The 13,050-nt window shown below is 54.0% G+C and overlaps 1 protein-coding gene across 5 annotated transcripts in view; it reads right to left on the bottom strand.

The window, feature by feature from the left end:
* Positions 1 to 13,050, bottom strand: part of DIP2C (disco interacting protein 2 homolog C) — a 345,440-nt gene that overhangs the window by 61,094 nt on the left and 271,296 nt on the right. For all 5 annotated transcript variants that reach the window (XM_045072334.1, XM_045072331.1, XM_045072332.1 and 2 more), the window contains 6 exons: positions 11,930 to 12,039; positions 10,705 to 10,785; positions 5,518 to 5,641; positions 4,963 to 5,084; positions 4,513 to 4,624; positions 4,316 to 4,425 (listed from right to left, as the gene is read on the bottom strand). In XM_045072334.1, the coding sequence (XP_044928269.1) occupies positions 4,316 to 4,425; positions 4,513 to 4,624; positions 4,963 to 5,084; positions 5,518 to 5,641; positions 10,705 to 10,785; positions 11,930 to 12,039 (659 nt within the window). The remainder of the gene's footprint in view (positions 1 to 4,315; positions 4,426 to 4,512; positions 4,625 to 4,962; positions 5,085 to 5,517; positions 5,642 to 10,704; positions 10,786 to 11,929; positions 12,040 to 13,050) is intronic.

Below are 13,050 nucleotides of genomic sequence, written 5' to 3'. Positions count from 1 at the left end.
GCCCAATATCCCTGCTGAACACTGACGCAAAAATCCTCAAAACAGTACTAATTCAATTTGGTAGCATATTCAAAGGCTTATACATCAGTAGGATTTATTCCTAGAAGGCAATGTTGGCTTTCCATATGAAAAATCAATGCAGGGGGGCGCCTGCCTGGCTGTTAGAAGAGCATGTGACTCCTGACCTCAGGGTTGTGAGTTTGAGCCTCACACTGGGTGTAGAGATTACTTAAACTCTTTTAAAACATCAATCAGGGGCACCTGGGTGGCTCAGTGGGTTAAAGCCTCTGCCTTCAGCTCAGGTCATGATCTCAGAGTCCTGGGATCGAGCCCCGCATCGGGTTCTCTGCTCAGCGGGGAGCCTGCTTCCCTCTCTCTCTCTGCCTGCCTCTCTGCCTACTTGTGATCTCTGTCAAATAAATAAATAAAATCTTTAAAAAATAAAATATCAATATGTCACATTAGAAGAACAAAGGTGTAAAAACCCATATGATCATCTTGATTGATGTAAAAAAAAGCGTCTGACAAAATTTAAAAACCTTTTAAAATAAAAACACTCAATAGACTAGGAATAGAAAAAAGGGCCTCAGCATAACCAAAGCCACATACGAAGAAGACAGAGAACATCATACTCGGTGGTTTTGAGTCTTCCAAAGCTGTAGCTCTACAGTCGGGAATAAGGCAAGGATGCTTGTCTTCACCCTGTCCACTCGGCATCGTACTAGAAATTCTAGCCCAAGCCATTAGGTAAGAAATATAACCACAAGGCATTTAGGTTGGAAAAGTAGAAGTAAAATGATCTCTGTTCACAGGTAAAATGAACTTATATGGCGAAAACACTAAAGATTTCACATAAGAATTATTAAAAAAACCATAAATTCAGCAAAGTGGCAGGATAAGAAGTCATCAAGCAAATATCACTTGCATTTCTACACATTAAATGAAAAATCTGAAGAAAAATTAAAACAAGTCTACTTACAGCAGCATCAAAGCATCAAATGCTTGGGAACTAACCCAATCAAGGAGGTACAAGACTTGTACCATGAAAACTATAAAATATTGCCGAAGAGTGTCCACAATTGCCAAACTGTGGAAAGAGCCCAGAGGTCTGTCAACAGATGCACAGATAAATAAGATGTGGCGCATACACAATGGAATACTATGTAGCCATCAAAACCCCCCAAATCTTGCTGTTTGCAACAAACGGGGATGGAACTAGAGGGTATTACGCTAAGTCAGAGAAAGACGTTTATCATACGGTCTCTCTGATATGAGGAATTTGAGAGGTAGGGCGGGGGGCTGTGGAGGGAAGGGAGGGAAAAATGAAACAAGATGGGATCGGGAGGGAGACAAACCATAAGAGACTCTTAATTTCATGAAACAAACTGAGGGTTGCTGGGGGAGGGGGGTCGGGAGAGGGGGTGGGGTTATGGACCTTGGGGAGGGTATGTGCTATGGTGAGTGCTGTGAAGTGTGTAAGACTGGCGATTCACAGACCTGTACCCCTGGGGCAAATAACACCTATGTTAACTAAAAGAAAGTTTTAGAAAAAAAAAGAAAGAAAAAAAAAATGTTGCCAAAGAAATTAAGACATAAATAAATGGAAATGTATACCATATTCATAGATGTCACTCCTATCTGAAACAATGTGGACTCAGTGCCGTCTCCGGGTGTTATCTGCAACTAATGAATCATTGAACATTATGCCAAAAACTGATGATGTACTATGCATTGCCTAATTGAATTTAAGTAAAAACAATTTCAATGATTTTTTTTTGTAAAGTAGAAAATGCATCATAAACGTCAAACAGAATCTCCAGGAAATCTGACTGCCAAAACAATCTTAAAAAATGAAGTCAGAGAACACACACTTCCTGATTTAAAAGCTTCCCACAAACACACAGTACTCAGAACAGTGCAGCGTAGGGACAGAAACTGATGCACAGATCAATAGGGCACAATACAAAGCCCAGAAAAAAAAAAAAAAAAAAACCCTTGAATTTATGGCCAGCTGATTTTTTACAAAGGTGCCAAGACCATTCAATGAGGGACAAGACAGTCGTTCCAACAAAATGGTGCTAAGAACGTTGGATCTCTGCATGCAGATGAATGAGGCTGGACCCTTACCCAAAACCACATAACTAGTGGTTTCAGAAAAATTAACTCGAGTTGGATCAAAGATGGAAATGTAAGACGCGACACAATAAAATTCCTGGAAGAAAACACGAGACAAAGCTTTACGACACGGGTTTGGCAATGATTTCTTGGATGTGACCAAAGCATAGGTCAGAAAAGAAAATTGGACATTATGAAAATTAAAGAATTTTGTTCATCAAAAGACAGTACCCACAGGATAGGCAAGGGTTCAGGGTTTAATATCCAGTACGTACAGAGAATTTGTTAAGACTCAACAACAACGACAAAAATCAAGCAACTTGAGCCAAAGGACTTGAACAGATACTTCTCCAGAGAAGATGGACAAGTGACCACTGTCTGCAGGAAAAGATGCTGAACATCACTGATCACCAGGGAAGACGCTCACCATCACTGATCACGAGGGAAGTGCCACCCGAACCACAGTGGGGTGGCACCACGCGTCCCTCGGGATAGTTACGGTTATGAAACACAACAACCAAACCAGTGAACGCTGAGAGTTGTTGGAGGCAGGGGGAGGAGGGGGATGGTGTGGCCACCACGGAAAACAGCATGCGGTTCCCTCCCAGATCAAAAACGCAGTGACCATACATATGGTCCAAAATGGCATTACCCAGAAGACCTAAAATCAGTGTCTTTTTTTTTTTTTTTTTAGGATTTCATGTATTCATCTGACAGAGAGGGAGAGTGAGCGCATAAGCAGACAGAGATGCAGGCAGAGGGAGAGGGAGAAGCAGGCTCCCCGCCGAGTGGACAGCCCCTCGGGGAGCTCAATCCCAGGACGCCTGAGCCCAAGGCAGACGCTTCACTGACTGAGCCGCCAGGTGTCCCTGAATCAGAGTCCTGAGAGGCGCGTGGACATCTCTGCTCACAGCAGCAGCGTCTCCTACAAGAGCCAACCCTTGGAAGCAAGCCTACTGTTCGCTGACAGACAAATGCACAGGCCCAGTGGGAACACGTTCAATGGAATGTCACTTAGCCTTAAAAAGGAGTTCGGACCCCGCAGCAGCACAGCTGAGCCCCTGGGGCATCACGGTACTTTCAACGAGTCACGCACAGAAGGACAGTGCCGCAGGACTCCATGTCTGTGGGGTCCCAGAGTCGTCAAAATCCCAGAGACGGAGGAAGATGCGGGAGCTGGGGGGGGGGCTCTTGGCCAACAGGGGTGTCAGTTTCACAAGATGCGGCGAGCTCTGGGGGCGGACGGCGGGACGCCCCACAACAGCGTGAGGCTTTTTAATGCGACCGAACCACAGGTTGGTGAATTTATGTTAAGTGTATCTAACAACAATAAAAAAAATGGAGAAAACAGCAGAGAAAGAGAATTGAGGTGGATGACACCAATGGAGGGTCAGACCGTGAGGGTGGGCCAAGGGCTTCCTGAAACTGGGGAGTCCCAGTGCCGCGACAGGGACACCGCCCGCGCCCTGAGGGTCCTCGTGAGGTGCCAGCCATAGCACGTCCCTGAACAGCACGGGGTTGGGAGCACCCGCCCCCCGGCACACAGGTTTCTTACAGGGCTGCACTGTAAACGTTTCTTCTCTCCCTCGTGACTTTTTCAGCACAATTTTCTCTCCCCCGGCTGACTTTCCCATGAGAACACACTGTATAATACACAGAACACCCAAATTAGCTGCTAATGGACTGTTTATGTCCCTGGTAAGGCCTCCGGTCAACAGCAGGCTCCTGGGAGCTAAGTTCTGGGGGCGTCACAAGTCTTACATGGATTTTCGACTACACAGGGTGGGGTGCTCCTAACCCCCAAGGTGTCCAAGGGTCACCTGCAGCTCCATTCTTTGGTAGGAGTGAGGGTCAGTGGTCAGCCAGCCAGGACAGAACGCAGGCTAAAAGGGCAAGAAACCCCAGTGCCCAGCGTTTTAGAGCAGAGCACTGGGGTTTGAGAACCAGCAAGGAAGGAAAACGTGTGGCTTTTGCTAGGGGCTGATGAGGCTGTGTTTACACCCAAGAACTAGCTGGAACGTGTGGGAAGAATCGGCCAGCCTAGCTCACCGTGGACACGGTCCCGCAGCCTCAGGAAGGGCGGGCATGTGCTGCTCGCCCGCACTCTTTCTAGCCCGTGCTAGAGTCCCGCTCCCAGACGAGCACCGGGGACGGCCCCGAGCGGCTTGTGACCGCACAGCGTGCACACCGGGCTTCTCACCTTCACTCCGGCGAGCATCCCGGTTGTGGACACGCTGAAGTCGAGATAAGCGAGTGTGTCTGGGTTGGAAGGTTTGTAGATCTGGGCAGGCCGCTTCTTTGGCAAATCGTCTGGAGCAAAACAAAGGCATTAGTATCTCTGACCCAGTGGAAAAGCAGACGAGCCCATGCAAGTGTCTGGCAGGCCTGAGGACTGACCTGTGTCCAGGATGGGGGGCCAGGCCCTGACGTCTACGGCCGCTGCCGCCTCCCTGGACCGCAACAACTTGCAGATGAGCTGTGTCGTCATCAAGCAGGCGGAGCGACTCACCTGCGGGCAGAAAGCGCTGCTCACTCCAGTCCGCAGGGCCGTCGGGCCTCCTAGCACCTCTCCGGGTGCCGTGGGTGAGGAGTTCCTTTCTCCAGGGCTCTCCAGTCCCAGTGCACCAACAGCACCATCCCCAAGGAGCTGAAATCCTACTTCCAGAACTAGAGGGTAGAGGCCACACCACCTCCCTAGCCCTGGAGCCAGCCCAGCCCCAGGATTTCTGAGCGAGAAGTCCCGGCACTGGGGTCCTGGCAAGGGGGAGCCTGGACTGGGATCTGGTGGGTCAGGCCTTGCACTGGGGTCCTGGCAGAGGGGAAGCTGGTGCACCCAGGCAGGGTTACCTCCACGATCATCTTCACGGTCGGCAGCGTCGTTGCGATGTTCTGTGGGTGTGGGGGGCGGACGGTGATCGGCACGCAGCCCGCGTAGAGGCAGCCGTAAAATGCCGCGATGAGGTCTATCCCTAGATAGGAGAGGACAGACGCGCTCACTCACTCGGTCGTCCCCACCAGGTTCCAGCCCGCGGCACCGAGACTGCTGGCCGAGTCTCCACGGCCCGTGACTTGCGTTAGGCTTTGGCTGTAACTTCCCGCTGGCCTGTCCCCTCAGAGCAGCCCACAAGTATGATTTCTGTCGTTCCGCGAAGCAATGACTTCATTCTACAGTGACCTGTTCCGTGCAGGACTGAGTCACCGCCCGACCCGCGAGCTACCTCAGATACATAACAAAACATGTAGATACAGACGCCCGCAAAATCACCTCTGATTTACGCCCTCGGTCGCTCAGCACGCACCACCGTCCCCACCAGAGGCTGTGAGCAGACGTGGCGAGCCCCCCGGAACGCAGGGCCAGCAGCAGGGCCCCGCGCACGCGCCCGTCCCTCCCCACCTCTTCACCTGGCGGGTAGACGAGAGCCACGTGGTCCCCGTCCTGCAGGTGTCCTCTCTCCATGAGCATCACGGCGATCTTCTCGGCTCGCTTGTGCAGCTGCACGCACGTGAGTGAGCTCGCTATCGTACCCTGGGGGTCGCAAGAACAAGGGGTGAGGCGTTTCTGAACACGACAGGCTCTACCGAGAGCGTCTGCAGTTTCCCGCCAATTCCCGTACTTGAGACGCACACGCGCGTGGTCGTTAGTGTGTCTGCACACCTGTGTGACCAGCAACGGTCAGCTTTCGCACACAGTGGCCCCCCAGAAGACCCCATGCCAGGAGCGGTCCCTTCCTTCTCCTTCCTGTCATCAGCACCAAAGAGCATCTGGATACGCTGGAGTTACCAAGAACACTTTAGTTTTTACAAGATTTTATTTATTTATCTGTCAGAGAGAGAGAACACACAAGCCGTGGCACAGGCAGAGGGAGAAGCAGACTCCCCACTGAGCAGAGAGCGTGACGCGGGGCTCGGTCCCAGGATGCTGGCATCATGACCTGAGCCAAAGGCAGACAGTAGACTGACTGAGCCACCCAGGTGCCCTAACAAGAAATATTCTAAAAAACAATTACTTAGGGCGCTTGGGTGGCTCAGTTGGTGAAGCGTCCAACTCTTGATTTTAGCTCAGGCCATGGTCTCAGGGTCACAGGGTGAAGCCCCGGGGAGGCATGAAGTCAGCTTGAGGGTCTCTCCCTCTCTCTGCCCCTCTGCCCGCTCACATGCTCTCACTTTCTCAAATAAATAAAATCTTTTATAAAGAAGGACTTACTTGACCTAAGAAGTAGCTAAACTAAGGAAATACATCAACCTGGTAATTCTGGGACCCCAGGGCAGTAAGAGTCAGTGAGGAATGAACAGGAAAAGTAGACAAACTGAAAATATTTTTAAGAAACACCACGTCAGAAGTCGAAAAGGTCTAAAAACAGACAAAACAAAGCCATGGTGAAAAAACAAACAGTAAAGGGAAAAACGCACTGCTGAATTCACTTTATGTAGACTTTAAATACGGAGAAACAGAAGGAAGACACATTTGGATCAAACAACACCTTAAAAGCACGGCTGCAACCGCCTGAGGTTCTACAATTATCTCAGAATCAAGAGATGAAGGACATCAATAAAATAGGAACGCTGCGCTTCACGATCAAACTCTATTTTAAAGGGACTCCCTGGGGCCCCGGGCAGGGTGACAACACCGTCTGTTCCCACGGAGCAGCCAGTGGGCCAGCGGCCACGGGAAGAACAGGGGGACACCGCCATTTTCTGGGACTGCGCACGTCATGTGCGGAGAATCAAGTCCCAGGCACGAGCGGCGAGCAGTCATGTAGGAGGAGGTAAGGCTGAGTGCACAGAAGTGACCAGACCCAGGGGTCCCTTGCGAATGGGAAGGGGCACTCCAGTAACAGGGCTGCTCGGGGAACACAGGAGAAGTCCTGGTAATATGGCCTGTGTGTTAGAAACACCTGCTTGGGGTGGGGGGCGGGGACTGTCACCGTCAGGATGCAAACCCCAACACTCCATGTTTGCCAGAATCACCCACAAACTAACAGACTATTGTGTCGAGCTCGAGGAAGCAACATGTTCCCCTCGCCGATGTGGAAGCGGTGCCCAGGCCACAGGGGGCCGCCCTCAGGCTCGGGCCCCTTCCCACGGGCTGGGACTGGTCTCCCCCACGTTACACTTCTGTGACGGGAACCCTCTCATTGCTCATGTTTCCGTGCACTGTCTCTCTTCTAAGAAAGGTTAAAATGCCACCCACGGCAGAGCACGGTAATGCTGGGTAAACACGGAGACCAGAGGCTGCCGCGGGAGACACAGCCAAATCCTGAGAGCTCAGAGCTGCCGACACCAGCCACTCCCTGAGGTCCACTCCTGCAGCCCACCACTGTGCGCTGGAGCCAAAGGCACAGCTCCTGGACCCAAACGTCCCTCAGGCAGTTCAAAGGCACAGCTGATGGGGGCCCGGGCCCGGTCCCAGCCGCACGCTGGCAGAGGTGGGGACCGCCCCGTCCCCCCGCCCTGGGGACAGCCGGCACGCCCTGCTGACTGCCCGGCGGGGACAGGCCAGTGGCTGGCGGGCGACAGCACACCACAGTGGACAACAATGGCAGGAGGGCTCCTCCTCACATCCCCGCAGAACTGGCCCTGTTGTCCATCCGGCCTGTGCCCTCTGGCTGCCAGTGCACCTGACTCATCTTGGGGGGGCAGGTGCCCCTGCTCTGATGGCTCCAGTTCAGGAGCTGACCTTCCCTCCAGTTTCGGGAGATCCGAGGCCAAACCCCCATCCGTGACCAGCTTTTCCGTCAGCTCAGAACCAGCAGGTGTGCGCAGGTCTGGAAAGACGTGTTGGCCCGAGGGTGTGAAAATTCCCATGGACACACTTTAGAAAAGGGGAAGTTTCATTGCGGTGCTGCCCTGTATCTGTGGTGACCTCCGACACAGTTCACGAGGCTGCTGGTGGCTTTCTAGGAGAGCCCCCACCCTCCAGCAGGCCCTGAGGGCCTCACGCGTTCCGGAGTCAGCCACCGGGACAGGGCGCCCAAGCTGCCCAGAGGGGCTGCGCTGGGTCTGGGAGCGCTCGTCCATGGGGGGCCAAGGTGCTGCCTACTCCCCGCTCCCGCAGGCACAGGCCGACCCCCGCCTGACTCCCGGGTGGCTGCTCCCACACAGCCTCCTGTCTCCAGAGAAACACCACCGGCGTGGGCTCTGAACACCAACGAGGGGTCACAGGCCTGCGGCCCCTGAAGAGGCAGCCCATGACCCCATCAGCCCCCAAAGGAAATGGCGGGGTTTGCCCAGTAGGAGCAGAAACCACCATCCCGGAGCCATCAGGGCTGACCTCCCCTAAAGGAAGCTCCGGGGGATCCTGATGGATGCGGGGAAGGCTGTGCACCACCCACGCCTGTCCCGAGCCCAGAACTTTCAGGGTCAAGGCTGGTGAATTTGCGCACCATTTTGAAGTTCAGTATGAAATTAAGGAAGAGAAAACTCGAGGAATGAAGAAAAAGCCACATAGGGTTTACGTTTTGAAATTCTAAAGACGTTGGTAAAGTTAAAGAAAAGGGTGAAAAAACGTGGATGAGGTTTGGTCAAAACACACCTGGTCTCCCCCAGCCACCTTGGCCACAGAGACCGCCCCCAGCCCAGGGCGCAGCCCGAGGCCGCTCTGGGACCCGTGTGGGGCCGCCGCCGGGAGGAGGGGCCGGGCCCGAGGGTCGGGGCTGAGGTTCTGCAGGGCCAAGCCCTGCCGCAGGTTGCGCGCCGCCGTGCCCCAGGTGGTGGGCAGGTCCGCAGGCCAGTGCAGCCCGCATAGGCCCCGCCCCCCGAGGGCTCAGGCCGTGCCCCCCCCCCCCCACCAAGTTCTGGGGAAGTAAAGCCCGCGCTGCGCGCACAGCACGCTGACCCACAGGGGATCCACGCTCGACTCTCACTATAACTTTTTTTTTTCCCATTTTTCCTTCCTTTTCCCCATCCAATCTTCTGCTGTCTCTAAGGAAGCAGGAGCCATTTCTGTGACTCAGTTCTCCCGGGATCCAGCCTCTAGCTACATCAGATGGCTGTGATCACGGGGTCAGGGACGGGAACACCCACCACCCAGGCTAGAGCAGCTCCGGAGGACCCAGGGTCGGGGCATCACCCCACCACCCGGGGGCCATCTGATGGCTCTGCTCCCACAGGGGCCCTGGCTCGTTGGGTGCAGCTGGAACAGCTCAGTCTCCCTCGCTGCTGGGACAGGCCCTCTATGAACACGCAGGCATCTCTCTGAGTCTGGGGGTGCGGCAGGGGTGGGTGGACGGGACGGGGACCTGCCTTTTGCTGTCTCGCCGCCTGAGTTGACGGAATGCGTCATGTCATACCTACGAGGCCAGCACAGTGTCTGGGAAACTAAGCAAAAGGCATAATAAGCACTGGAGCAGATGTCCCCCTCCCAGGGGGCAGAGGACAGTCCTCCCTCTGGGTCATCACTCTGCAGGGGCTACTGGAAATCTCTGGAGGACCACGGAGAGGACACAGAGGAAAAACAGTCTCCAGGACAAATAGGAACAACAGGCAACATCCGAGAAAGCGATTAGAGGGGAGTCTGCAGAGCTGAGGGCCGCGAGCACGGCAGCCGTGTCGGGAAGGCGGGGCAAGCAGGTCCGTTCTGTACCTAGAGGCTGACGGAGCGAATGCAGGTAAGAGGAGAGCAGGGGAGGCACGTTTCAGGGGCTCCGGCAATGGCACAGACCCTCCGGAGCCCAGATGCAGCGCCTTCCGTCGCCATGTGCCTGGGAGCACGGGAGAGTAAGTGTCAGGAACACTGGGCCCAGGGCAGGCGCCGCGACGGAGGCCAGGGTGGCAGGAGCGCTTTCTCAGACTCTTCCTGGGGGACGCCTTGGACAGATTCAAGGACCGAGTGACCCACTGGGTCAACTCGGCACCCACAGCTACTCGAGACAGTTGGGACGACTGCGGTAAAGACCAGAGGTTGCTTCCGGGAGCTGCATCCCACGGAAACTGGTCTGATAACTGGATGTCCAGACGTGAAACCCAGTTGTGTGGTTGGTACCGCCTTTCACTTGTCTGAGCAATGACTGTACATGGCAGGAGGTGGATTTGCACACCCAGATCTTGATCTTTTATGATTCTTAGTGGCTGTAACCTCCTCCAATCTTACATACCCACACCTGTCAGGAAGAACTAAGTTTAAAATCTACTTGTCGGGCTTACTTCCAGAGCAAAAAAAAGTTAGGTGTATCAAGACTTTCGCACTTGATTTGTATTGTTAATACTCTTTGCTTTCATACTGAAGGTCTCATGCTTAAGGTCCCCCGCAGAATGGTACTGGATAAGCTCACTTTTCCAACGGGGAACGTCAGCGCAAACCTTCATCGCGCTTGTGAGACAGAAGCGGTTTTCTTCCTTAAGAATGAAAGTCTACAGTGAAAGCCTCACTTTCTACTCACAAAGAAGTAGTTTACCGACAAAAGTAAACACAAAAATGTGCCATAGGTCTGAACTGTTCCCTGTTTTTTGGGGGAGATATCGCCCCCCAAAATTGCTAAAATGGTGTGAAAAGGCAACAAATAAATGAGAAGAACGTCACGTAACACTGGAGAGAAAGGATAAGTGGGAGGAAGAGAAAGCTGCCCCAGAGTCGCATGCAATGGGCCTCACCCTACAGTTGAGCAGCGTGTACAGGACGTGGTCGGGGGTGGTCTGCGCCCTCCACTGCAGGACCTCCGACAGGAAAAGGAACTGGAACAAAGCACAGGCGTTAGCGTCAGGCTGTCTGAACAGACCGTGCCCGCACAGATACCCTGTGTGGCTCAGAGCAGCGCACTTTCCCGCAGGGGAACGTGGATAGCCTGTTGAGCAAAATGGGGAGACTAAGCCAGCGCTCACTGGGTTTTCCTGGATGACTTGGAAGGCACTGTGCCCGACTTGGATGCGCCTGGGCAGTGGTGCTGTGCCTGGTCAGGGATGTCTCCTGCCATCTGGCCAGGCTGGGAGACCTGCATTCCCCTTACAGACGGAGCCGCCAGCACAGAAAATCCCAGAAGAGGGTGGTTTCTGGGGGCCACAACGGCACAATCAGTTCGACCCTGTTCTTGTAACGGGTTCTCTTCTATTGGCTATTTCAGGACGCTCACTCCCCGAGGTCGGTCAACAGCACTGCCAGCCACACAGACTGGATGCATCCCACAGACTCGGGCTCTAGCGAGAAAAGACCAGCCCACCTCGTCATAAGAAACACGCAGATACCCCTTAATCTACTTCATTAACAGAAACGACCTGTGACATGGGGACATGGTGACCAAGTGCTTTCAGTGATCGTAATTCTGCTTGTTACCAAACTGGCAGTATTTTAAATGCTTGATTCTGTGACATTTGCTGGTAGCTCACACAGACTGGAGCCATTGTCCGGTGACTCGTCGGACTCCCCAAGTCTGAGAGGTTGTGATGGGGAGACAAGCCGATGCTGTGTAAGGTGGGTGTGGCACCGTATTTCTCCTGCAGCCCCTACGGACATGTTAAGGATGCCTTGTTCCCCAGCCGGGGTTGTGAATTTACATTTTCCTGAGTTCCAACAATTACAAGACTGAAGCCCTGCAGCCAGGTTGCTGTGAGGCTGTTTGGGCATGAAATCAGAGCTCGCAGGAAGGTGAAAAACACGTGTCATGGGACACTAGGACAGGACAGACATCCAGATGCTGGCCCCAAGCCTCTGCTCACCCGTCTGTGCACCCCAACAGACAGAGCTCCCTTGGGGGGATGATACGGTGCGTCTGCTGGATAGACAGGCCCGAAGCAAGAGGCCGGCCGTACACAAGGACCAGCAGACAGTGACACAGCTGCCTGGGGGCACAGGGTGCAGAGAGCTGCCCAGCCTCGCGCTCACCTTGCGGGCCTGGTCATTGTCTTCGATCTGGCCCAGGTCCCTGCCGCTGGCCTGTGCGATCCTCTTCCCAGACACCAGGTTCCCCACCATCACAGAGGCGGGGCCGATTTCTAGAAAGAACACAGGGAAACAGGTGAACTTACGACAGCACCTCCCACTGTGGCGTAGCGCCCGCCCTGGGGAAACCCCTCCAAAGGTCACGCTCTGAGCAAGTCTCATTAGAACAGGGCTTCCAGCGCGTCCCAACAATGGCACTGACGGCAAACTCCAAGGTCTCCATTACAGGTTGGAAATAAGCTTTCGCGAATCCCGCTGCCTCTATTGTCGCGCTGGGGGGTTGCTGGGATCTATCTGGGTTAGCGTCTCTGAGCAACGACGCAGCAGAGAAGGGATGAACACAGACACATCTCGCTGCCAGCCATCTGGGCTCCGGACCATAGGTGTGGCGCTGGCCCGAGTTGCCGCGGCGGCCGTCTGAGGGACCACGGACACAGAGTGCTACGCAGGTTTTATAAACACGTCCTGTAACACTGCCGAGGGCTCAGTCACGGCCACTGTCCGTCTCCCGGACGGCACGCTCTGGGCTCTCTGCCAGGCCCACGGAGAGGCAGACGGCGGAGCCAAGAGGCTCCCGTCCAAAGTTCCTCGGACAACACCATTATGGACTTGATGATCAGCGCTCTTTTCACGGGAGAAAGGCAGATACAGTCCGCTCTGATAGCTTTCTTTTCTTTTTCAAAGAAAAAAAGTTTCTTAAAGAGCTGCAGAAACTCAAAATTCCTAACTACAAGAAACTGCAGGCACCTTCTATGTTTCTCAGGGTGCTACCACTCACTGTTTTCATCACACACGAATGCGCGTGGAGGGGGGAGGGCTCGCGGTTTTAGGGGGCCGTGCCGTCGCATGAGTGCGCGAGAGCAGGAGGGGAGGGGGGCAGGCACGGACGGGACGGACTGCGAAGGAGGCAGCAGAGATAACCAAGATGCCAGTCCCCACTGAATCAACTTCTTACTAGACCTTTACCAAAGGTCGACCTACAGGCTTCGAAGTCGGGGCATCGGTGCACGTGTGTCCGCAGCTCAAGAAGTCTAGATGTGGGCAGAGGTGTGCGGCCAGTGGCT

Source organism: Mustela putorius, unplaced genomic scaffold, assembly GCF_011764305.1.
Source record: "Mustela putorius furo isolate JIRA1106 unplaced genomic scaffold, ASM1176430v1.1 tig00004033_pilon_pilon_pilon, whole genome shotgun sequence".
NCBI classification, from domain to species: Eukaryota; Metazoa; Chordata; class Mammalia; order Carnivora; family Mustelidae; genus Mustela; species Mustela putorius.
This window is presented reverse-complemented; position numbering and strand designations above follow the sequence as displayed.